General features: G+C 48.5%; 1 protein-coding gene across 3 annotated transcripts in view; it reads left to right on the top strand.

Annotated features, from left to right (window-relative positions):
- Positions 1–23139, top strand: part of Gnao1 (G protein subunit alpha o1) — a 158876-nt gene that overhangs the window by 112861 nt on the left and 22876 nt on the right. For all 3 annotated transcript variants that reach the window (XM_060392210.1, XM_060392209.1, XM_060392211.1), the window contains exon 4: positions 22185–22345. In XM_060392210.1, coding sequence (XP_060248193.1) covers positions 22185–22345 — 161 coding nt within the window. The remainder of the gene's footprint in view (positions 1–22184; positions 22346–23139) is intronic.

The raw sequence follows: 23139 nt of genomic DNA, 5'->3' as shown, positions 1-23139 counted from the left end.
AAGGAGGGAGCAAGAAACGGAGAGGGAAAAACTGAACTTTCTCTTATGAGTCTTAGGCTTTCCTCTCATCTCAAAAGTGGCTGCCTGAGTACCACAGGGCTCTTAGCTACAGCACACCCATAGCCAGCTGTGCAGCATAGAGCATCTGCCGCCTACCACCTGCTCACCAGGCTCCACTGTCTTCAGTGGCTTCTGTTCTTTTGGCCCTCAAAGCACCTAGAGACATTAAGAGCTTAGCGATGGGAATGCTGACATACATGCAGAGTCAGGATGAATATCAAAGATTACCTACTTCCAGCCTTCTCTCTCAGTGACTTGATAAACGAGGCATATTGGGAACATAATGACACAGATTGGGCAGAAATTCTGATGACAGAACAGAAAGGAATAAAGGTTGAGGAAGCGTGTCTGTCATGCCTGTGCAAGCTAGAAGACACAATTATCCTCATCAGCAAAATGGACCGATGCCTTTGAGCTCAACCCTGAGAAGCAAATGAAAACTTGGCTTTGTAGGTGGTAGTGTGTATCTGAACCCCCTGATACAAAGGGTGGATTACTTTGGACCAGGAGCTTGAGACCACCAGCCTTTTATGTAGCCTCCTTTAGGTATGCCAACAAAAGAAACTTTTCTTAATGATTACTTCACAAATGAGCTTGAATTGTCTCCTACTAATTTCAGCATTGCAACACACCACAGTTTTAGTTGGAGAATCCGGCACTCTCCGGTTCCCTGAGATGCTAGTGTCTGCCTGCCCTCTCCCAAGCGGCCACAGACACACCTCTCTTCAGCCAGTGCAAGGGCACACTCCCTCAAGTTCCCAAGTGCTCTACTGTTAGCCCAGCTCGTGTGAGGACAACTGACACTGGCAGGCAGAGCAAGCAGCTCAGTGGTCCAGACAGCAGAGCTTGGGAGCGTGTTAGAGCACTACACCGGAGCTGCTTCTCCTTTGTTGCACCAGTCCGTCAGCCTCCAGCATCAATGGACCTCAGTGAGCATGCCCTGGTGTCTTGAGTTTTCTTTTGAGGATTCAGCCTCATCCAGAGGTGGTAATGCGGAGCCTTAAGCACAGGCTGTGGAGGTTAAAAAGATCTAGGCCCAAGCCTTACCTGTACCTCACAGCTTTTCTCTGGGCCCTTTGTACTCCTGCACCTGGGCCTCAGTGCCCTAGGGATAAGATGGCTAGAAACAGGGCTTTCTCTGTTGGCTCTCTAAGCACTTAGCTCAGAAACTGAGGATTATTTGCAGTGTGTGGGGAGAGGGGAGACCGATACTTAATTTTTTTGGTTGTTGCACTTTGTTGTTTTGAGAAGTTATTTTTAGCCAGACTCCAGCTGTACTTACCTCATTGTCCTTTCCTTCCACATGGAAACAGCTAAGCTGTGGTGTTGCTGAGAAATTTGGCAGGGAAGTTGTAGGTGTGTGTAGTTTGCAAGGCAGTGGTTATTGTACTGAATTCTTTTTTATTAAAAAAATAGTATTTATTTAGAAGCATTCAGAATGTCAACAAAATAGCTGTATTTTTTTTTGAAAGGGTAGTATTCGGCTAACAGAACAATTAATCCATATAAGCTATATCAGAGACATCTGGAGATAAAGAACGACTGTCCAGTGACTAACTAATCAACACTGCCCAGCAGCAGGGGGGTTAAGTTCCCATGACTGTTCACCACCCCAAGCTGTACCAGTCAAGGTTGCATTATTGAAAACACCGTCAGGACAGGGCTGACAATGCGTTTGATAGTGTGTTAACAGAACATGACACTGCAGGTCTAAAACTTCTTAGTTATTTCCATCTTTTTTTCTTTAAAAGGAGTCGTATACATGGTAGGTTGAATGTCTTTTAGATAAAAGAAAACTAGAAGCAACTTACTCATCTCTGTCTTCATCTTCCTTACCCTCTTCTTTTCCTAGCTCTTTTCAGACTTAGCAATCCCCCATCTTCCACCTGCATCAGGTTCCCTTTATGTCTGAAGGCAGCAATATCCCTTTTGTATTTTTCCTTGCACTTAGCAACTGTCTTCTTTCCTAAGGCTGCTTGTCATCTGCAACCATGTTGTTTCACATCTTTTGCAGTTTCCTCACATTACCCGTGGCTAAGCTGAGATGTTTTCCTTTTAACTGGGGGTGATGCTCGGAAGAGAAGGCTGAAGAAGTCCTCTTGGGTGCTTTGGGACCTTGAGGGTTTTTGTTTCCCCTTTGGGAGGGACCTCTTTTCATTTCTCTTTCATAACAAGCATCATCAGTCTTCGCCATGTCTTCAGCCTCCCTTTGTCTTCTGCCCAAGTGCCTCCTGGGAAACTCTGAGAAGCTAACTGGGGCATCAGGTGCTGCTTCCTGTTCCTCCTGGCAAGCTTGACAAAGTCTGTGTAGGATGATACTTTGCCTCTCAGCTTCTTAGGTTAGCCTTTGCCCCTGTTGTTTTTCCTCAGGGGGCACAGTGCCCATCTGGCTCTTACTTGCCCCTGTGCCATCTCTGTGGAGCTCAGTGTGCTGCATCTGTGGCGAAGTCTTTCTAGGAGAGACTCAGCGTTGGTGAGCATCTGATTTCACCAACTCATTGAGAACTGCCAAGAAGCTATGTTGGTCCTCATCTACATGCGAAGATACAATGAGGATGGTTTAGACCCAGAGAGCCTAAAAGGCTTGGTTTCCAAACCCAAGTACTGCTCACAGCTGCTGGTTCACATGGGAATGAATAGGAAGACACATGAGACCCTGAGTGCCCCCAACCTTGGGTCCTGCCAGTGGGTCCTCCCCCAACAGTGGCACCTGTGTGTCTGGTCTCAGATCCTCTCCTTCCAGCTCCCTGACTCCCCTCATCACTGCTGTGTTCTGTTTTCAAGGACTCTGTACCAGCCCAGCTTTACTGGATCCCTATGCCCTGGCCTTTTGGTAGTTCAGGCTGTTGACTTTTTCCTGAAGACTCTCTACCACTACTTTCCCTTTCTCCCCCAGCCCCTACCCAATCTGTGCTTGTCCCTATCTACATTCCTGCTCGGTTCCGATGGCTAAGATACCAGTGTGCTAGAACCTAGAGGTGGCCATTGCCTTCCTGTGACTCAGTTTCCAACTTACATGACTAAATGCAGGCAGCATCATTTCTTTCAAGAATTTTAAAAAATGTTGTTTTATGTATATGGGTGTCTTGCCTACATGCTCTTTTCTGTGACCGACAGTGCCCTGCATGTGTAAGGATCATGTACCAGGTATATCTGAAGGTGCTTTGAACACAACTCGCCCCTGACCTGCCAGTTGTTAGAATCTCTTACTGTCTTGCTGATTTCTCCACCACATAGCTCATTCCTTACTTGACCCACTGTCCTAAGCTTTGTAATTATGGCTTGCTTTGACATTTCCTTGTTCTTACATGGCCCAAATTATTACAAACAACTGCTTTATAATTAACTGAACTTTTTCTGCCTATAAATAATGCCATCCAAAATTTCTACAAAGATCAAATGCTGTGGCAGCATCCAGCATGTACCCAAGACATGCTGCCTGTTTATCCCACCTGGACTTGGGTACCTCTGGGCTATCTCATGGACTTTGAAAGCCAGTCAGGGTGAGGTCAATAGAGAGGGGCTTACAGGAGTCCCAGGTAGCCTGCTATAGCTACTTGTGTAATTTCACCGTGCTGTTAGTGTGTCAGCTCTAGCCATGGCTGGGGTAGGATACATGAGAAAGACACAGACTGTCTTCTCTATCTTATCGAGGCTTATGTACACAGAAACCAACCCCCCAACAAGCTGGTGTGATTCAGAGCCCAATGTGATACTCAGTGGAAAGCTGGGTGTTGAAGCAGACAGAGGCATTTCCTGAAACAGACTGCTCCACCCGTGTGTCCACCCTCATAGAGTGTCACAGATGTGCCTAAAGAATCACCTTCAGTCATTTGCTGTGTGACATCTCCTGATGAGGGGAAGATTGAGATTCGTCAAGAAGGGAGCTTGAGCTCGCATGTGGATGGTGAGGCTTTGAGTAGGAGTTCACTCTCTAGAGCTAGTAGTTTCCCTGACCCTTGACATCTAAAGCGCTTGCATACCAGCTGCAATGTCACAGCAGTGGTGATCCCAATGACTGAACTAGAAGAGTGGCTAGCTGTGGCTTCTGTACTCCCACTCACCACTACCTTCCATGTTTATCATAATGTTAAGCTTGTCCTCTGCATCTTATCTCTTTGACTGGGTTGGCCCTCAAGCTGAGGCAGCTACTATCTCTGTCTGACTAGTGCAACTCATTCATTCTGTACAGCCTGTCAAGAGGGAGATGTGATAGGAACCCCAAGTTTTCCAACCCTTGAGTTCAATGGTTTTTTCAAACTTTCTTTACCAGATTCACTCAGCAAATGTTTACCACTTACTGTATGCCTGGCTTGTTGTAAACAAGAGGGTGCTTGGCATGGGCGTTCTGGCAGAGGGGAATAGACAGTAGACACAAACCACAGAAGGCGAAGGCCACACTCAGCACCATCTCAACAGGGAGAAGCAGGTCCTCAGCCCAGGCGTTTGTGAGCCCTGCCTGAACTTCCTTGATTCTCACTGGCTTTGAGGCCCAAGTTCTCTGCTAAATGCCAGTCTTCTCTCAGGACTGATGAAGGCCTGGGGCCAGCCAGGCAAGGGGCTCACTGGCCCTTCATCCAGCTGCTGCTCTGGTAGTGTTGCTGAGCCCTGCAGGACACTGTGGCCACTGAAAGTTCAAAACAATGGGTGTTAGATGATTTAACTTGACGTTGTGTCTTAACTTTTGAGGGATCCAGCTGTCAGTCCCTGGGGGGAGGCAGAGCCCTTGGGATTAATTACACAATTAGACGCAAAGATTATTTTGTAAGTTTCTCTGGGGAAGGACAGATATAGGCAAACATACATTTTCTTTTTCACATGTTTTCTGTAGTTTTCATTTGCAATATTCCAATCCAGGTAATTTAGGAGGATTACTAAAGGCTCTGGAATTTAGACAGGAAATCCAGAACCTCCAGGCAGACTGTCCTGTGCCATACATGACTCACTTGTATAGTGTCACTTGCCACCCACTTGAGACTTACCACAAATTGATGACCTGCTCTGCCCACACATGTAGGCCACACCAATGTGGTTGTGCCACTGTGTCACTCACATGTAGGTACCAAGGGAAGACACTCCCCCCCTCCACTGGAACACAACCAGCACACTTTCTTCACTGTGCATCTGTGTCTTAACATCTCACGAGGTGAGGACCTTCCCTCAGGATCTCATCTCAGCTGAGCACCTCCCTAAAGAATGAATCCCAGAATACAGTTGTATTGGGCATTTCTGGGGGGTAGCATCACAGCATAGGAATTTTAGGAAACCTGAATCAGCTTCTAACAGGTCTTCCTACCTGAGGAAGAAGAGATACAGAAGTATCCATGGTACCTCAGGATTCCATGGGAGACCAGCCCCAATGCCAGCTGTTCCCTCTTTGTTAAAAGAGATGATTAACAAAGAGAGTGAGTAACTGCCCTGTAAAGTGAGTGGCTGGGATGGAGAGGAAACCTGGGCCCAGCTACCTCCCCACCCATTCCATGGCCCTATGTCCAAAAAAATGCCTAGAATGTGTGTCTGGGTGTGGCCTCACAGCCCCTCCAACGTCGAGAGCTAGTGGACAGCCTGCCCCAACTGGAGAGCCACAAGACAGGCTTCTAGTTACTCTCTCCACCTTACACAGAAGATAAAAATAACTACAAGGAAGAAAGGCCTTTAGGAAATTACCTTGAAATTCAGAAAACATGAAGCCAGGTGCCATCTAATTAAGATGACATTTTAAAAGGGGGGGAGGGGAGGAGAGGCCTGGGTGGCTTTTTTAATTGCAAGCTGATTGTACAGCCTCTCTAATTTTGGTTCTGAGCAAAGTTTCCAACTGGAAGAGAAAACAGGACATCAAAGACACTGCCTACCACTGGCCATGCAAAGGGGGTGAAAAGAGCAGCATGGGGCCTCTGGGCACAATGTGGCCTCCAGGCTGGGCAAAGGCTAGGGACTGCAGGGGACTGCAGCCCTCTTGGGGACCTGCTGTGAATCACTGAAGCCACCACTGGGAGGAGAACTAATCAAGACATAGCCTCATTCGTGAGAGCAACAAGCGTTTGTCCAGATAAGGCCACTTTGGGGGTACCCACTGGACAGAGCTCCAGCCTAGGATGGCCCCAGGCTGGTACACCACCCCAGTCTCCCCCTGGTCCTTGTATGTACCATTGGGGGACATTGCTCTTGAGGGACTTCCTCCTGTTGGCCTCCAAGGCTTACCAGGTAGAAAAGGCTTGCTCCCTCCTTCCAGAATTCTGAGAAAGATAACCTAGTTTCTTCCCTAGCAAGTATAGAGATGTGGTAGGAAGCAGGGGGATGTGAGTAGCCATCTGCCCTCAGGGGCTTCTGCACTTCCTCTCTTGTCCACTTCAGTGTATTGCACAGAGATACAGAGCTGCAGGTTCTGCTCTTACCATTATGGCTTCTCACACTGCTAACCCTGGTGCACATATATGTATGTACACATGAGCGCATGCACACACACACTCACTCACTCACTCCAGAGAGCATCTTTCCAGACCCTGGGTTCCTACAGACACCCTGTGAGGGTTGCATGCCTAGAAAGCAGCAGTTTTACTTGCCCAGGTCCGGGAAGGTCAGTCAAATCCTAGAACTGTCCACAAGGTTTTGAAAATTGCTCTTCCCACTCGTTCTACCTCACCCTGCTCACCCACCTGGTGAGAAGCCAGATAGCTGACTAGATACTCTGAGGTATCTCTCCCAGGCTTCCCTTCAATCACCATCTAACCCATTCTGGTCTGGCTGCCCTAGCCCCTCCGTAGGAGAGGAAGCAGCATGGTGAGTGACAAGTGAGAATGGGCAAGGACGACAGTACAAGACAAAGAGAGTAGGTTGCTTTCAGATTTCAGCCCAGTGGGCACCCATCTTCTTGCTCTTGCACCTGCCTGTGAGTGCCAGGGGTACATTCCCGGTGCCTGGATCACACCGGGTGTTGGGGCGGTGCTCCCTAACATGATGGAAGCAGGTGCTTTTAGTAAGACAGATGAACATGGAGTTACTTACAGGGGTTTTGTTTAGTTTGGTGTGGTTTGGTTTGGGGGGTGGCTGTTGTTTTGTTTTGTATTGTTTTGTTTTTTTCTGAGACAGGGTTTCTCTGTGTAGCCTTGGGTGTCCTAGATTTGCTCTGTAGACCAGGCTGGCCTCAAACTCACAGATACTCGCCTACCTCTGCCTCCCTGAGTGCTGGGATTACAGACATGCGCCACCAGCCCAGCTACTTACAGTTTTTATTTCAAGTTAAAATGAGCCAGGCTCAGTCTTTAACACCACTACCCCCCAGAATCTTGGCATAGATTTTATAGGTTGTACTACATTTCCTTTTGTTCAAAATAAGTTTAACTATAAAACATTTAATAGCAAATATTAAGTAAATTAAAGCTAGAGTAGTATAAAGTACAGCAGAAATGTAACAGGAATTTATTACATGCCTACTGTGTGCCATGTAGTGTTCTGTATGGAACATGACCTTTTTCCTTTGGGGCATGGAGAACATGGGTAGCATGAGACAGATAGTTTGAGACTCCAGAAAACTTACCTCTGTTTTTTGTCTGTTTCTCTTTGAAACAACAGGGGTATTGTGCCCAATAGTCTATAAGCTAAGCAGAGGCTGGATACCATGCAGGGAACAGAAGCAAGGGATAGAAAGACACAGTAGATAGACGTGTTAATTAAAGGTGTCAGTGTTATAGCACACACTCCACCTGAATAGACCCCGACCGGAGGAAATTGGACTAGCCAGGTTCCCACCCGCCCCTGTCCTGGGGGACATGGCCCCACCTCTTCCATCAGGCCTATGAAGATAAGACAGACATGCTTCCACCATGGGAAGCAGGTGTGTGTGGATTGTGGTGTTAGCTCTGGAGCCAGGGTTTGGGCTTCAGATCCTTACTGGCCAAGTGACACTCAGTCTTGGAACCTATTAATCAGAGAAGATGGGAGAGAGAGGAGAAAGCAAGAGCGAATGGAGAGAGAAAGGGGATCCTGAGCCCAGATGGCATCTGGTGGCCTGTCGAGTGGCCCTACACTTTCAGTGAATGAATGCCAGCTTGAGCCAAGGCCTATCTCCCCAAAGTGGGAAGGGAGCAGCACCACTGCAGATTCTGGTGCTCCTGGAGCACTGAGCTTCTCTTTCAAAGCAGAGAGCCCGTTGTAGTTACCCTCTGGACCCAGGCCCTTCTTCACCCAGTGTCAGTGTCAAGGAGAGTCAGTGTGAGAAGGGCCAAGTGGGGAAGGAAGCAATGCATCCTCATCCCAGACCCCAGAAAAAGCTGTCGGGCCAATGACATCCAGGATGGAACAGCTCTACCCACCGTCCCCTGGGCTGGCCTAGACATTGCAGGGTGTGGCCTTCTTCCTCCTTGCTAATGTGGCCCCTAGAAACTTTCTTTGCTTCCTAGTCTCCCACGCTTCTTCCTCTGGAAAGGCCAGGCATCAAGAGCCCAGAGAGTGAGCATCCAACCCTGACACGTCTATGACTTCACCTCCTACCTCACCCAGAGCAATGGGCTGGGAGCTCTGCCTTCCCCAGCTGGTTGTCAGCCACAGCTGTCCCTCTGCCTCACCTGTGTTTTAGCTGATGGGACTACTTGTCATCCTGGGTTTTTTACACCTGTCACCACCCCACCGGCCTCATGTAAACACTGCTGGAATCAACACACTAATCCCAGGTCCCCAGGCAGCACCCAGGCCCTGGAGGAGCTCTGTTCTCTTGAGGCAGGGCTGAAGAGAGCAGGTGGTGACAGCAACACAGTCTCCCGGGGGACAGCTCTTTCTTCAAAAGAGGGAATTGGACCAGGCACCCACCCCCTCCCCTGGGGCATGGCCACACCTCCTCTGCCAGGCCTGGAAAAACAAGACAGCCAGACCACCGTGGGAAGCAGGTGTGTGTTGACCGTGGTGTTAGCTCTGGAGCCAGGGGTTGGGCTTCTGAACCCTCCTGGCCAAGTGACACTGAAATGTTGGAACCCAGCCTACTTCAGTTTCTTTGATAATAAAGTAGAGGAAATGACAACATTTGGGGCCTTTTAAAGAAACGGAGCCCACAGGCTGGGGAGATAGCTCCATCTACACAAGCATAAGAACCTAAGATCAGGTCAACCAATGAGCTTCTGGTTCAGTGAGAGACTCTGTCTCAAAAGAATAGTGTAGAAATCGTTGAGGAAAACAGCATCAAAAGCTGGCATCCATGTGCGCCTGCTGGAGACCCCCAAGTCCTGGCTGTAGCTCTAATCCCTCCTCTTAACCCATGAGACTGTCTGCCACACCTCAAGTAGATGGAAGCCACAACAGCTGTCTCTCCATTGGGAGGTCCTGTAAAACCTTCTACTCGGAGCCCCTTGAGGCACGTGCCACCAGTCTGTGTGATGGGATTGGGCCCGAAGAACAAAATTGCGCTGTTCTTAGCAGGCATATAAGTCAGAGAGCAGCTCTCCCCTTCAGCCTCTCATGTCGAGTCTCAGGCAGGTGTTCATATACCCTTAACACCTGAAACCCTGTGTCCCTGACACAGAGGGAAGGGCCTCAGGCTGGAAGCCTGCACCAGACCATAGGGTCCTGCTAGAATTAAAAATAGTGTTCTGCTGTCACTGTGGTTATTTTTATGGGTGCCTTCTATTTAGACTGCTTTATACAGATTCTCTGTTTTCCATAGGAATATGACATTTATAAAGTACAAAGATATGTATAAGAAAACTAGTATTAGTCACCAGCTGACGCAGGACTTGAGCAGAAATTATGAAGGTGTTGGGAAATGAATGGTGTCTGGAAAAGAAAAGTCTGGTCTACTAGTTTTCCAACTTTTTAATTTGTGCTTGTGTGTGTTAGATTTTATGTGTAATTGCATTAGGAGTTAGAGCTAGGTAGGGGTCTGCAGAGATTGCTCAATAGTTAAAAGCACTGACTGCTCTTCCAGAGGACCCAGATTCAATTCCCCAGCACCCACAATCATCTGTGACGCCAGTTCAAGGACTCCAACATCCCCTTCTGCTCCCCACAGGCACCAGATATGCACACGATATACACGCATATATGCAGGCAGAACACCCAAACACATAGAAAAAAGGAGCTAGAGCCAAGAAAATGTTAAATATGTCTTCATTTAAAAATACTAGTAAATACTGAGCACAGGGGCTCCATTTTGCTGAGGACATGGCGGTGGGAGGCTCACTTAAGCCTGGAGGTTCACAACAAACTTAGGCAGATAGTGAGGTACAGAGGCTGGCAGGTAATTCAGTAGTGGGGTGTATGAGCCAGACCTGGGTTTTACTCAGAACACCAAGAAATAATAAATATGATAAACACATCACATGCTGATATAACACTTTCATGAAAATTTCCTGTGTTTTCCAAAATTATTTTAGTATAAAAAAAATCGTTTATTATCTTCACAGATCCCTTAAAAATCTTGCTCTATCTGATGCGGTTTTGCACTTGATCTAATGTAATGTGTTGTTTTGGCTATAGAAAATTGTGTCCCTCACACAAATACATAGTTTTAAAAGGAAAGAATATTTTACTAACCTTTTAAAGAAAACTTATTCTTTAAAATTCTCCAAAATATGAAGCAGCTTGTATGTACATGTTACTGTTGCTGTTGTGAGAATTGAATCCGGGGTCTCATATCTGCTAGGGAAAGCTTTCTCCCATTAAGTCACATCCCCACCCCACCCACTCTTTCTTCACTCTGATACAAGCTGTTACTGAGCTGTCTAGGCAATCCCCTTGTACCAAGTGGGTCCCAGGTATCAAACTCAAGTCATGAAGCTTGGCAGAAAGAGCCAGCCTTTCCACTGAGCCACCTCGCCAGTCTAACCACTCTGATGAATGGCGCAAGGCTGAGTCTGGAAGGGTGTCAGTGAATGCTCTGGAGAGGGTACCAGTCTGCCAACTGCCAGCCTCACATCCTGCCTCTGCCCTCCCCAACGTGTATGTGGAGTCCCAGAATCCATCTTTCCTCTCCCCTAATTGGGTTGCTAATATCTGCTGGCGAGGCAGCCCTAATTAAGCCATTCATCTTTGTTACTCTGTATTCTGAGATGTGAGGTTGGCTAGTATTGCTTTTCTTTCCCTTTGACCAAATTCTATGGATAATCTGAATCTGCTCTTGTTCATTTCTTAGAAATTTAGTCTATCCGACTTGAGTTCTTTTCTCCTTTCTTAAAACGCTGGGCTCAGAACAGAGGATGCGGAGGGTGAGGAGGGCAGATGAATATGAACATTTCTGTCACATTCACCAAAACATATGTATGTAGCCTGCTTGATGCCTTGCTGTTCAGAGTGTGTCTGCATCCAGGGCATCAAGAGGAAAAGGGGTGCCAGGTGAGGCTGGCCCAAAGGGTAGATAGTTGGAACTTTTGAGTGTACACCATTGCTCGCCATGCTGGGACCTATAAAGGCTGGGTGACACATTCACCTCTGCCCATGAGGGTTGGACAGTGTAATGTTGCTGAACAAAGTGAGCCTTTGACGACCCATCCTGCCAGCATGCACCTTGAACCTCCACCAAATCCCTCATGCCTGTTTCACACAGGTGCTAGTGGCGCCAGAGCCTCAGACCCATACTTGGGGCTCAGCATTTGTTTTGAGAGACTCTGCAGGGAGCATTTCCCATTGTCATAGCTGTTCCACTGTAGAGCTCCACCTACCCCGTGAGGGAGACCAGCACCCAGGGTGGGCCCTGGCCCGTCTTTGTGCCAGGAGAACATCCTCAGGCTGCTTCATCTCCAGGTCCCATCCTTGACCCCAGGTCCCATTGATATCCCGAAGAGCTGCAGGGCTGTGTGGAAGACAGAGGTGTGGAAGAGTGAGAGGCTTAAGGGGCCGGGGCATTGTCTTAATTGGAGACAGGAGGCAAGGCTGTAAACTGTGCCAAATTCGCAGTTTTGCTGTAGGATCTTTGGGGAGAATTATGAAAGTTCTCTCTCCCAAAGCAAATGGTGGATACACACAGCCTCACAGCCCCAGAGACCCTGTGAACTGACAGCATTCTGCAGGTATAGGTCCTGCTTTGGAGCCTTAAGCTTAAAGGAGAGAGGAGCCCCAACACATCTGGTCCTAGTCACCAACTGCCTGACATATGGCTACTGCCAAAGACATGGCACCATGTCTAAAATGGATGGTGGGTGGGTACCACTTCTACTGAGGGCCACAGTTAGAGCAGGGACCAGGAGAGAGCAGGGAAACTGCTTCCCCTTGAAGTTCTGAGTTCTAAGGCTGCAGCGTAGAGCAGAAGGCCCTGTGCCTAAAATGAACATGACTGCTTCCTCCCCTACAGACCTCAGACAGGTGTGTCTGGCAGTTTTCAGACTGCCATCTATACCACTCTCTGCCTGCTGGAACGGCAGTACCTTGGCAGGGCCTCAGCATCTAGGGTCTCTGACCTTTCCCCAGAGCTGCTATTCAGCAGTGCTATTCAGCCCTGGCGGGCTGGCCCAGGCCCTCATCAGCCCCGTCTGCAGCGCCAGGTTTCTCTTGTTGGCCTGTGCTCTCCTGCCCTCTGGTGGGGATGAAGACAACTGCAGCACAAGGGGCAAGGTGGGGCCAATGAAGGCCTTTGCTGCAGCTGGAGAGCGGGTGGGTAGGAGGAGATACACGCCCATATTCACACTTTCATTTCACTTGGCCTCAAAGATTAGAGATGGAGAAAAACTCTGAGAGATCCAAAGCAGCTACTCAGATGGAAGGGGTTATTATTATAATTACTATGATTATTGTTATCAAGATTATCATGCTTGCCTGGAAAAGTCTTGTACAAAGCAGGCTTATTTATGTCAGCTTGTTGTTTGTGTCTGAGGCGCTTCATCTTTGCTCATAATAACTAGCATTTGCAGGGCTTTTTCATGCTGCAGAGCTGTGTCACATTTTCGGCCCATCTCAGCTGCACAAATAGCCTTGTGCACTGGGTGCCAGTAGGAGAGCAGAGGCTCTGAGAGGGTGATTGGTCTGCCCAAGGCCACTGGCAAACAGGTACAGAGCTGGACCTTAGACCTGGGTCACCAACTGAAGATGCCTGCTCCTCTCCTCCATTATCCCTTTGTACCTCCTGTCTTGAGAGGACCTGGGTCTTTTGTGACACTTTGATTCCACAAGTGTTTGCTGCCAATTCTTTTAGAAAAATCTGCATTGCACTCGGAAACAGGGAAGGGTTTAGAAGACCCACGTCTTTTTTGATTTTTGAATTTTTTATTTTTTTTACTTAATTTATTTTTTTATTAATTTCAGCTTATTCATTTTGTATCCTAGCTATAGTCCCCTCCTTCATCCCCTCCCAATCTCACCTTTCCTCCTTCTCCCATGCCCCTCTCCAAGTCCACTGATAGGGGAGGTCCTCCTCCCCTTCCATCTGATCCTAGTCTATCAGATCTCATCAGGACTGGCTGCATTGTCTTCCTCTGTGGCCTGGCAAGGCTGCTCCCCCCCCACCTCCAGGGGAAGGTGATTATAGAGGTAGCCAGTTCATGTCAGAGACAGGCTCTGTTCCCATCACTAGGGAACCCACTTGGAGACTAAGCTGCCATGGGCTACATCTGTGCAGGGTTTCTAGGTTATCTCCATTCATGGTCCTTGGCTGGAATATCAGCCTCAGAAAAGACCCCTGTGCCCAGATTTTTTGGTTCTGTTGCTCTCCTTGTAGAGCTCCTGTCCTCTCCAGGTCTTTCTATCTCCCCCTTCTTTCATAAGATTCCTTGCACTCTGCCCAAAGTTTGGCTATGAGTCTCAGCATCTGCTTTGATACCCTGCTGGGTAGAGTCTTTCAGAGGCCGTCTGTGGTAGGCATCTGTCCTATTCCCTGTTTTCTGCCTCTCCAGATGATGTCTGTCCCATTTGCCTTTCTGAGTAAGGATTGATCATCTTACCCAGGGTCCTCCTCCTTGCCTAGCTTCTTTAGATGTACAGATCTTAGTATGTTTATCCTATATTATATTTCTAATATCCACTTATAAGTGAGTATATGCCATGTGTGTCTTTCTGAGAAGACCCAAGTCTTGGGAGTACAGTTTGCCTCCTGCCTTCAAACAGTGACTATATCTTGCACCTTACAAGCTCTTGCAGCATGTGGTCTTGGTGGAAGATATGTGACCAGCGTTGTTTTCACTCAATCACTAGTAATGCTCACAGTGCAGACAGGCATCCACTACATCTCTGAGACATTGGGGCAGAAGCTGGCATGGGACTGCCTGTGGCCCAGCAAGTGGGAGCCAATGTAAGCAGTGGACAGGCCCTCGCCATCCCTGGGAGCTTACAACTCTTCTCCCCTAGTGGATTCTAGCTCTGGAGACCAGCTGGAGACAGCTCTCTGAAGCAGCAACCTCCCTGGTGGGTACCAATAGACTGTCCCACTGGCTGACCCGGCACCAGATCTGAGTACTGCTTTCAACATGCTCAGCTTTTGCCCTACAGCACATGGTCTTGTAGCCCATCCTTCGGAGTAGGGGGTCTACCATGTGCCTCCACCTCAAGGGCACCACTACCCTAACAGCACCCTGGATATTCTCTGCTTCCCAGCAAGGGCCTAAGGCAGCCTTTTTCTGGGGAACCAGGCCATGCTGCCCCTCCATCTTCCTGCCTACCACCTGTCATCTTAGATGCCACGCACAGGTCCACACAAGGGGTCTTCTAGAACCCTGGGGTTCTCCAGAGTGATTCTCATTCACCCTGAGTGGCATGAGTCCATTTGCATGTCTACATTAGGAGCAAGATCCATTTCATCAGAAAGGCTCTACCATTTAAAACAGTAACAATGGCTATGCTCTTCCTCTGTCATTGATGTGATTTAATTAAAAAAAAAATTTTTGCTGGCAACTTCTAGAAGTCACAACTTCTCTCAGCCTCCTGATCCTAAATATAAGAACAGTGCATGACTACTGACATTCAGACCTGCCGTCCCAGCTGCTCCCTAGAGAAAAGTCCTGACATCCAGGCCCCTGTCACTGTCGTGGTCTTGTTTACTACTGTGCGGCCACAGCAGGTCAGCAGGTGAGAAGGAGCATACCCATCCAGCAGGGAGATGCTAGCACAAGCTGCCATCCTGTGCTGTGTGTCCTGTTTCACATGATGACCCTGTGGAGAAAACAAAGATGCTGTTTCCTGTTCACAGCAGGACCACCGGACCTCTGCTTACACCGGGAGCCCAGGCTGAGAATGGGTCTGGGCCCACCCACCCAGGCCTTTACATGGAGCAAGTATGATTGTATTCTCTCTTCAGTGGGAGAAAAGTTTCCTTCTGCTTCTGATCTACAGCCAGGATAGTAGAAACGGTGATACAGAAAGGGGGGCTCATGGCCTCATACCCAAGCAGGAACACATGTCCACAAACTTCTTGCTGGACTACCAGCTGAGTTCCACGGCACTTCCTCTTCCTCTCCTGTCCAGCACATAGTCAGTACCACAATGCATGAGTGCCGGTCCAGCACTCTGGCAGAGGGAGGAGCCACTCATGATCAGGGTGCTGTCCACAGTAAGAGAGGAGGAGACTTGTATGCTGGAGGAGCCCTGTCGGCTTCAGCCATAGGAAAGGGATCTTCACAGAAGCCTTAACTTGAGCCTGCTTGGTTAGGAGGTGGAACAGTCAGAACTACTGAGATGCAGATTTGAAGTGACCACCCACCCGAGCAGCAAACCTTCAGTACAATTTAACAAAAGTCGGAACAGGGAGTCTGCCAGGAAGCCAGGTGGTGCATATCGTTTCTGGCACGATAGAATCCAGGCAAGATTTTTGGGTTTTTTTTGAACATTGATCTATCCTTGCCTGGGCTCTGCCTTCCTCAGTGGCCACTCCACCTTCCTGCAGGTTTGGGGAGTCTTCACTGATAGTTTCCTTTCTACAAATGTCCTAGGGGCTGGTTGAGGTACTGTGGTCGGTTGTAAGCTAATTTGACAAATACGGGTCTACTCCAAACTGTGCATGGGCCAGTAGAGTTATATAAAGCTTGTGTGTCCCCCCCCAAATCAGAAGCTCTGTCCACACTCAGGCTGGTTTAAGAAAGAGTGCTGTCTTCCTTCTGGGAACCTGGGGCTCTGCTGCCAGCAGATAGAGTGGAAATGTTAGAGTTGGAGAGCACAGCACCCAGCAGACAGAGCCTGGCCAGAGGCAGGGGAAGGCAGCCTGGCTCCCAGCTAGAAGCTGGCCCTTGCTGAGCCTCCTACATTCTGGCTGAGGCAGGATCCCATGGCCTGCTTTCTGGAGATGGTCAGTCCACATGATGGAAGAGGTAAGGGTCTCTCTTGACCTCTTAGAACATCAGTCCCATTCACGGAGACTACCATCGTAACCTAGGCATCTCCTGCATGATGACTTCTACACTGTCACCCTGGGCATTGAGATTTCAACAGAGGGATTTGGGGGAACACAAACATTTAGACTGTAGCACTCAGGAGTCTACCCCTAGGACAGATTTGTGCTTTGCCAGACCTCATATTGTCTGGGCACTAGAGCAGGAGGGCAGAGGGCTGTGGGGCCATATTGGAAAAAAGGTGGTGGAATGTGAGCTGCACCTCTGACTTAGGCGGAAACCTAGACAGGAAGCTTACGGTTGGAGTGAACCCCATTCCCCATTCTTTGCCTGAGGGCAGTCAGGCAAAGGAATGGATGGACTCTCTCTGTTGTTTGGTGTTCTCCACAGGCTGCCAGGCATGTTAATGAATCTCATCTTACCCTCCATCACTGTGCTCAGGGGTCTGGACTGGGCACTAACATGGCCTCAGCTCTGGCCTCCGGTGACCCAGCTGTGTCTGAGATGGTCCTTGGCTGCAGCTATAGCATAATGCATGCTAGAGCAAAGTCTGACATTAAAATGTCAAAGAGCCTTCATCGCATATGATTGGCTACACAGAAGCTGTGTACAGGGCACTAGATGAGCTTCAGGGTACCATAAGAAGTTGAGATCACCCTGCCCTGAGGACCAGGTACATTCAGCAGCACCAGCCACAACACAGGATGGAGGGACAGTCAAATTAGGCACAGCCAGGGCAAAAGTCCCCTGAACAAATGGAGCAGCTGATGGGGATTCCCAGCCTGATGAGCTAACGGAAGATGCTTGGCTAGGTCACATTGGTGGGACAGGGGGGAGTCTGAAGACAGGTTGGTGGTGGGCTTGGTGGGACATGATGATGGTTTCAGAACTAGGACTAGGAACAACGGGAAACTATTCAAAGAACATAAACAGGATGAACATAAACTATTCATAAACATAGTATTGTAACATTAGGTTCAGTTTGAATGCTCTGAAAACAATTGTTTAAATATGACAGAAATTTTGTTTTAAAATAAAAACCTAAACAGTTGAAATTATGTTAGCACAACACGTGTACACAGTGTCAGGTCCTGGGTCATTTTCAGATCACTTCCCCGCCTTTTCTAGGGTGATGATCCCACCCAGCTGCTGGAGCCCATATCTAAGTTCTGAGCAGTAGCAAGGAAAAACGGATGTGAAAAAATACATCCCTTCTCTTTATTATTTATTCATGCTTTCATTGATGTACCATGCTAGGAACTGAACCCTGGAACTCATGGTTGCTAGTCAAGCATTCAACCTCTAAGATATATCCTTAGCCTCATGGACATTTATTTTTTAAAAACTATTTATTTTGTGTGCAGGGAAGAGGGGGACTTAGCATGTGTGTGAAGATCAGAGAACAATATTGGAGTCTCCTCCCATATTGTGGCTGGGTCCCAGGGATCAAACTCAGGTCATCAGGTGCCATTCTCATTGGCCCTGGATCTTCTGTTTAAAGCCATAATTCCATGTTGTGCTTGAGCCTACATTTGTTGTGCAATTTGTTGAGTGATTACCCTACTTAAATCATTAAGATACACAACCTTTTAGTTGTGCCCAGATTAAAAAATTCCCAAATAAAAAACCCCCCGAGGATAAAAAAAAAATTAACTTAAAAAAAATTCCGGGGTTCTACCAGGGCAGTGGTGGCACATGCCTTTAATCCCAGCATTGGGGAAGCAGAGGCAGACAGATCTCTGTGAGTTCTAGGCCAGCCTGGTCTACAGAGTGAATTCTGGGACAGCCAAGGCTACACAGAGATACCCTGTTTTGAAAAAAACAACAACAAAACAAAAAAAAATCGGGGTTCTTTTTTTAAGAAGAAGATAGTTTTGGTGCTGGGGTACTAGTGATCTCCAGCTCTGTGGTACCATAGGCTGCAGAAAGCCAGACTGAGGCTACAGGGAAAGAATGGGAGCAGCTGACTGTGGTCTCTGTCTGGCTTCTCTGCCAGGTGGGTAGCATGAGAGGTAATGTCACAACTAGGGGAGATTAAAAGAGACCAGGGACAGACAGGCATGGGCTCCTCCCACTCACGTTTCATGGGGAGAACTCAGAACCCTGAGTTAAGTGCTGAGAACCCCAGGACAACCCCTACCACAGCTATCCACTTGGAGTCAAGCTTTCCAGGGTAGAAACCATAAAATTCCATGTCCTACATCTGGGGCCCACAGCTTATGTACACACAGCTTCTGTGTAGCCCTTACATCCTTTATGTGATGTGGTTCTGGACACTCAAGTTAAAGCATGATTCTGACCTGCCAGAAGCCTTGACTGGCCTGCCCCATTACCCCCTGCAGTCCTCCCCTGCTCTGGAACTGTCATTGTACAGAACTGACAGGCTCCGAGGAGTATGGGTGTTGAGGAAGTTGGGAAACTCTAGCTAGGTCCACTGGCTGCCTACTTCCACAGGTACAAAGATTGACCCAGAGGATTCAGAGATGCCCCAAGGGCAGCCAGGCCAGGCAGAGCGAGCAGAAGCACAGAAGCGTGGCCCTGACTCACAGGTTTCCGCAAGCTGTTTTTAGCTGCAGGTGGAGGCTGCCTCCTCTTCTCCACCCACCACTCCTTGAGTCATTCTGGCTGCCTGGGGCACCAAAAGTCCAGACTCACCCACTTCCCAGATCGACCCTGGGAAACTGGCTGCCTTAGTGAGCAGCCCTCCCTGTCAGGTAAGGTGGCTTAGACACCCAGGTGTTTGGAACACTATCCTCAAGACCCTGCATCTGGGTTAGCATGGTAGGCATGGCCTTCCAGTTTCCTGCCAGGGGTCACTTCCTTGCTGGAGAGGCAGTGGGGAGAGCACAGCTGACAACTTTCCCATAAATCTGTGGCAATAAACAGACTCTTAACAAGCAGATAGCGACCTAGTCAGATAGCAGGGCTGTGGAGAAGTCTCTAAGAAGTCCCACTTACCCTTTACACAGAAGCTTCTCTTTGCCACAGACCCTCCTGGTGTTGATCTGTTTCCTTTGTCTCTCCCACCCCAGAGGGTGTCTAGGGCTTTCAGCACCTCCCACTTACTTCCCAAACTAGCTAGTGGGGGAGTGTATCTACGGGCTTTGGTAGGCTTTGGTAGGCTTTGGTAGGTTGAAAGGGCTCAAAGCAGAGTTATGCATGCTGAAATAAGGAAAGCCAGGTACCGGACACTGTCCCCAGCCTAGGTGAACCCATTAGCTTCCATTCTGACCCTGCACTGCTCCTTCTGACCGCCCCCTACTGACATATGTTTGTTAGTGCAGGAGGTTTTCCAATGGAGTAAGCTTACAAGGGTATATCGCCTGAGATCTGTCTCTCCCGACCTGTGGTGAAGCCCCTAAGAATACAACCTCAAGAAAGAAGTAGGAAAGTGATATCACTGAGTCCCTTGACCTCTGTAGCCCCGCCTCATAAGTACTATGTTGCCAAGCGCCACCGCGGCAACGCATGGAACAATCCTCCCCTAATTCCGCCAAGTGGCTCAGAGACCTGCTGTGGGCTCCACTCTGTGCATGTATCCCAAGTCCTCTGCGGGGATTAATAGGAAGCCAGGCACATCCATGGTGATGGCAGAGGCCCACGGCAAACAGAAGCAGGCCAGGCCTCTCTATGAATCCACACGCTGCCACCCCAGGCCATTCTGTGAGCCAAGGGGTGTCCTGTTGTCTGCATTTCCCTCTGTTGAAAGAACTCAAATGAGGCACCCAGAACATGTACACAAGACAGATGAGGGTGGCGGTGAGAAGATGGCTCAGCAGTTAAAAGCACTGGCTCTTCTTCCAGGGAACCCAAAGCCCTCTTCTGGCCTGCACAGGCGCTGGGCATGCACATAGTGCACAAATATAATGCTGGCATCCATGCACATTAAATAATTTTTAGACAGGAAGCAGGCAGGGTTTGTTACAGAGTGAAGTGAAACACTTTCAAAGCGTGCAGGTGGACAGTGAGCACAGGGAGGGACTACTGTACCAACTCATTTCAGACGGGCTTCCCACTGCTCCTGCTATCTCTAGAACTGACAGCCTCCCCTGAAGGGTATGGTTCTTGCCTTTCCGAGTGCTGAACAAGCCCATGTGAATCAGCTCGAAAAAGAGGAGACAATGCTCTCTGCTCTCTACTGGTAGGTCTCCCTAGATAGGAATCTTATAACTTACAAGGTTCAATCCCTTTCCACCCCTCTCCAATATCTGTCTCTCTCAGACAGAGTCTTGATGTGTGGTCCTGACTGGCCTGGAACCACCTGCCTCACAAATGCTGAGCTTGCAGATAGATAGGTAGCTGTTAAGGACCAGGACCATTCAGACTGGAAGGCGTGTCTCCTCCACATAGTACCCAGGATTCAACTCAGATCCCATTCTCCTTAAGAGCCTCAGTTGCATTTCCTGGAGTTACAAGCTTCTGGTGAGGGAAGGCCATTCCGAACCACTTTCAAGCCTAGCTAACTAACACGGTAGCCGCAGATTCAGGAGGTAGGAACCTCCACCCAAGGGGAAGAGGGCAGAGGAAATGGATACCACCTGGGAAAGCAAAGAAGCGGCCATCATGCTGTTCTGATGGCTTCCTCCTAGGTGATTGTGAAGGTCTAAGCAAGCAGTGTGTGTACAACAGTCCTGGGTAAACTGTAAAGTGCTGCTAGGATGTGCAAGGCAGTGGCAATGGTACAGCCCTGTGGCTTCCCAAGAGCAAGCATTCCTGCTCCTGTTCTGCATTCTTCTCAACTCTGAAAATGAGGGGGCCCTGCTTGTTACCCTAGAAGCAGAGTGGGCTTCAACTACCTGTGACTTACCCAGAACTTTCCCTGCAGGTGTCCAGAGCCACAGGCTCTACTCCTGTGCCTTAAGCATACTCAACTTTGGCCCACAGACAAGGAGCAGATGGAAGGAGGGAACTTGGGTACCACTGTTTCTCTTTTCCCTCTCCTAGATCACACACAAGCCTGACAGCCAAGGATCACAGAAAATTGAGAACAAATGAAGAAAATTAAATTTTAAGCTGGGCATGGTGGCATACACATGTGATCTCAGTACTGGGCTGAGGTAGGAAAATCATGAGTTCAAGGCCAGCTTATACTACACAGCAAGACCCAAATAAAACATTTCATTTAAGGGCCTGTGTTCTTGTGATTCAGTCACTACTGACATGAGTTTTCAGCATCTGTGAAGGATTAGCGTCACATACCTGTAAAGTATAGCTCCATCCAGGTCCAATCCTTCAGCCAATCAGAGTTCTCAAACAACCAGACCCTCCCCCAGGTAGAGATGGTTCCAAGGGACTTGCTCCCTCAGGTAAGAAAATAGGAAATTAAAACTACAGCCAAGAACATAGGCTTTAAACTGTTGTCATCCTCCCACCCCCTACAAGAAAAAACTCCTTTGCAATAGCTTCATTTTCAGACCTATGAAAGTAGAGCTGCCCCAGGGGGATGGAAGGGCAGAGAGTTCAGCCTGACCATAAAGTTTGTTGCTCTAGAGCAGTGGTTCTCAACCTTCTTAACGTTTCCACCTTTTAATGCAGTTCCTCATGTTGTGGTGACCCCCAACCATAAAATTATTTTCATTGCTGCTTCATAACTATGACTTTGCCACTGATGTGCATTGTAATATAAATATCTGTGTTTTCTGATGGTCTTAGGCAACCCTTGTGAAAGGGTCTTTTGACCCCCAAAAAGAGGTTGCAACCCACAGTTTGGGAACTCTGCTCTGGAACTTTCTTGAGGAGAATAACTTCAAAGGAAAAGTGAGGCCAGAACCATCCACATCTCTGAGCAGGCAGGGACTGAGTGCTCTCTTGGTGCGGGCCTGCTGTCCTGACAGATACTGCATCAGAAGCCCCACCAAGGTCTCAGAGCAATGTGTCCCTCTGTCCTTGCAGGCGGACTCCAAGATGGTGTGTGATGTGGTGAGTCGCATGGAAGACACGGAACCCTTCTCTGCAGAGCTGCTCTCTGCCATGATGCGACTCTGGGGCGACTCAGGGATCCAGGAGTGCTTCAACCGATCTCGGGAGTATCAGCTCAATGACTCTGCTAAATAGTAAGTGTGCGCGCAGGCTGGAGGCTGGAGCAGCCGCAGCCACGGGGGTGGGAGCTGGGGACTGGGGAAGATGGGCAAGATTCTGGTTGAGATACAAACCTCGGGGAGTGGCATCAGGGAAGGACAAGAAGGGCTTCACTTCCTGTGTCCAGGATGAGGAAGAGGCCAGGGAAGGGAGAAAGCAAAGAGACAATCCCACAGGAAGTTTCTGGAGGGCAGGAACCTGGTCGCCGCCTCTCCTGGACCATGCCTGTACCCCACAGGGGAGGTTCCAGGCCAGCAGGTAGGGTTTGCTTCTCCCAGAAAACCCCAGGCTATATGTATGAATCAAGAGCCATACAGGAGCCAGGTGTGTTGGAAGACACCTTTAACCTCAACACTCAGGAAGCAGAAGCAGGTGGATCCTTATGAGCTAACGGCCAGCCTGGTCTACACAGGAAAAACTCCAGGCCAGCCAGGCATACATAGACAAATCTTATCCCAAAACAAACAAACAAAATTCACACAAAAATAAAAACAAACAACAACAGCAAAGATATACAGGCAGAAAACAATACAGAGAGTGCCATCTCATTCTGTTTCTAAGAAAGTGACAGACCAGGGGCTAAGGTTTAGTTTGCATACCTGCTTAACACATGCAGGGCCCTGGACAGTATTTAGCACCACAAACATAAACTTCTGAAATATGTGTGAGAATGTTTTAATGAAATCCATTACTTTATGTGTTTTTAAATATTTTTATTATTTGTTCATTTGCTTTGTCTTATTTTGTGTTATGTAACCCAAGCTGACCT

The sequence above is a fragment of the Meriones unguiculatus genome, chromosome 10 (genome assembly GCF_030254825.1).
Source record: "Meriones unguiculatus strain TT.TT164.6M chromosome 10, Bangor_MerUng_6.1, whole genome shotgun sequence".
Lineage (NCBI taxonomy): Eukaryota > Metazoa > Chordata > Mammalia > Rodentia > Muridae > Meriones > Meriones unguiculatus.
Note: the sequence above shows the minus strand (reverse complement) of the source record. Positions and strands in the feature narration are given on the sequence as shown.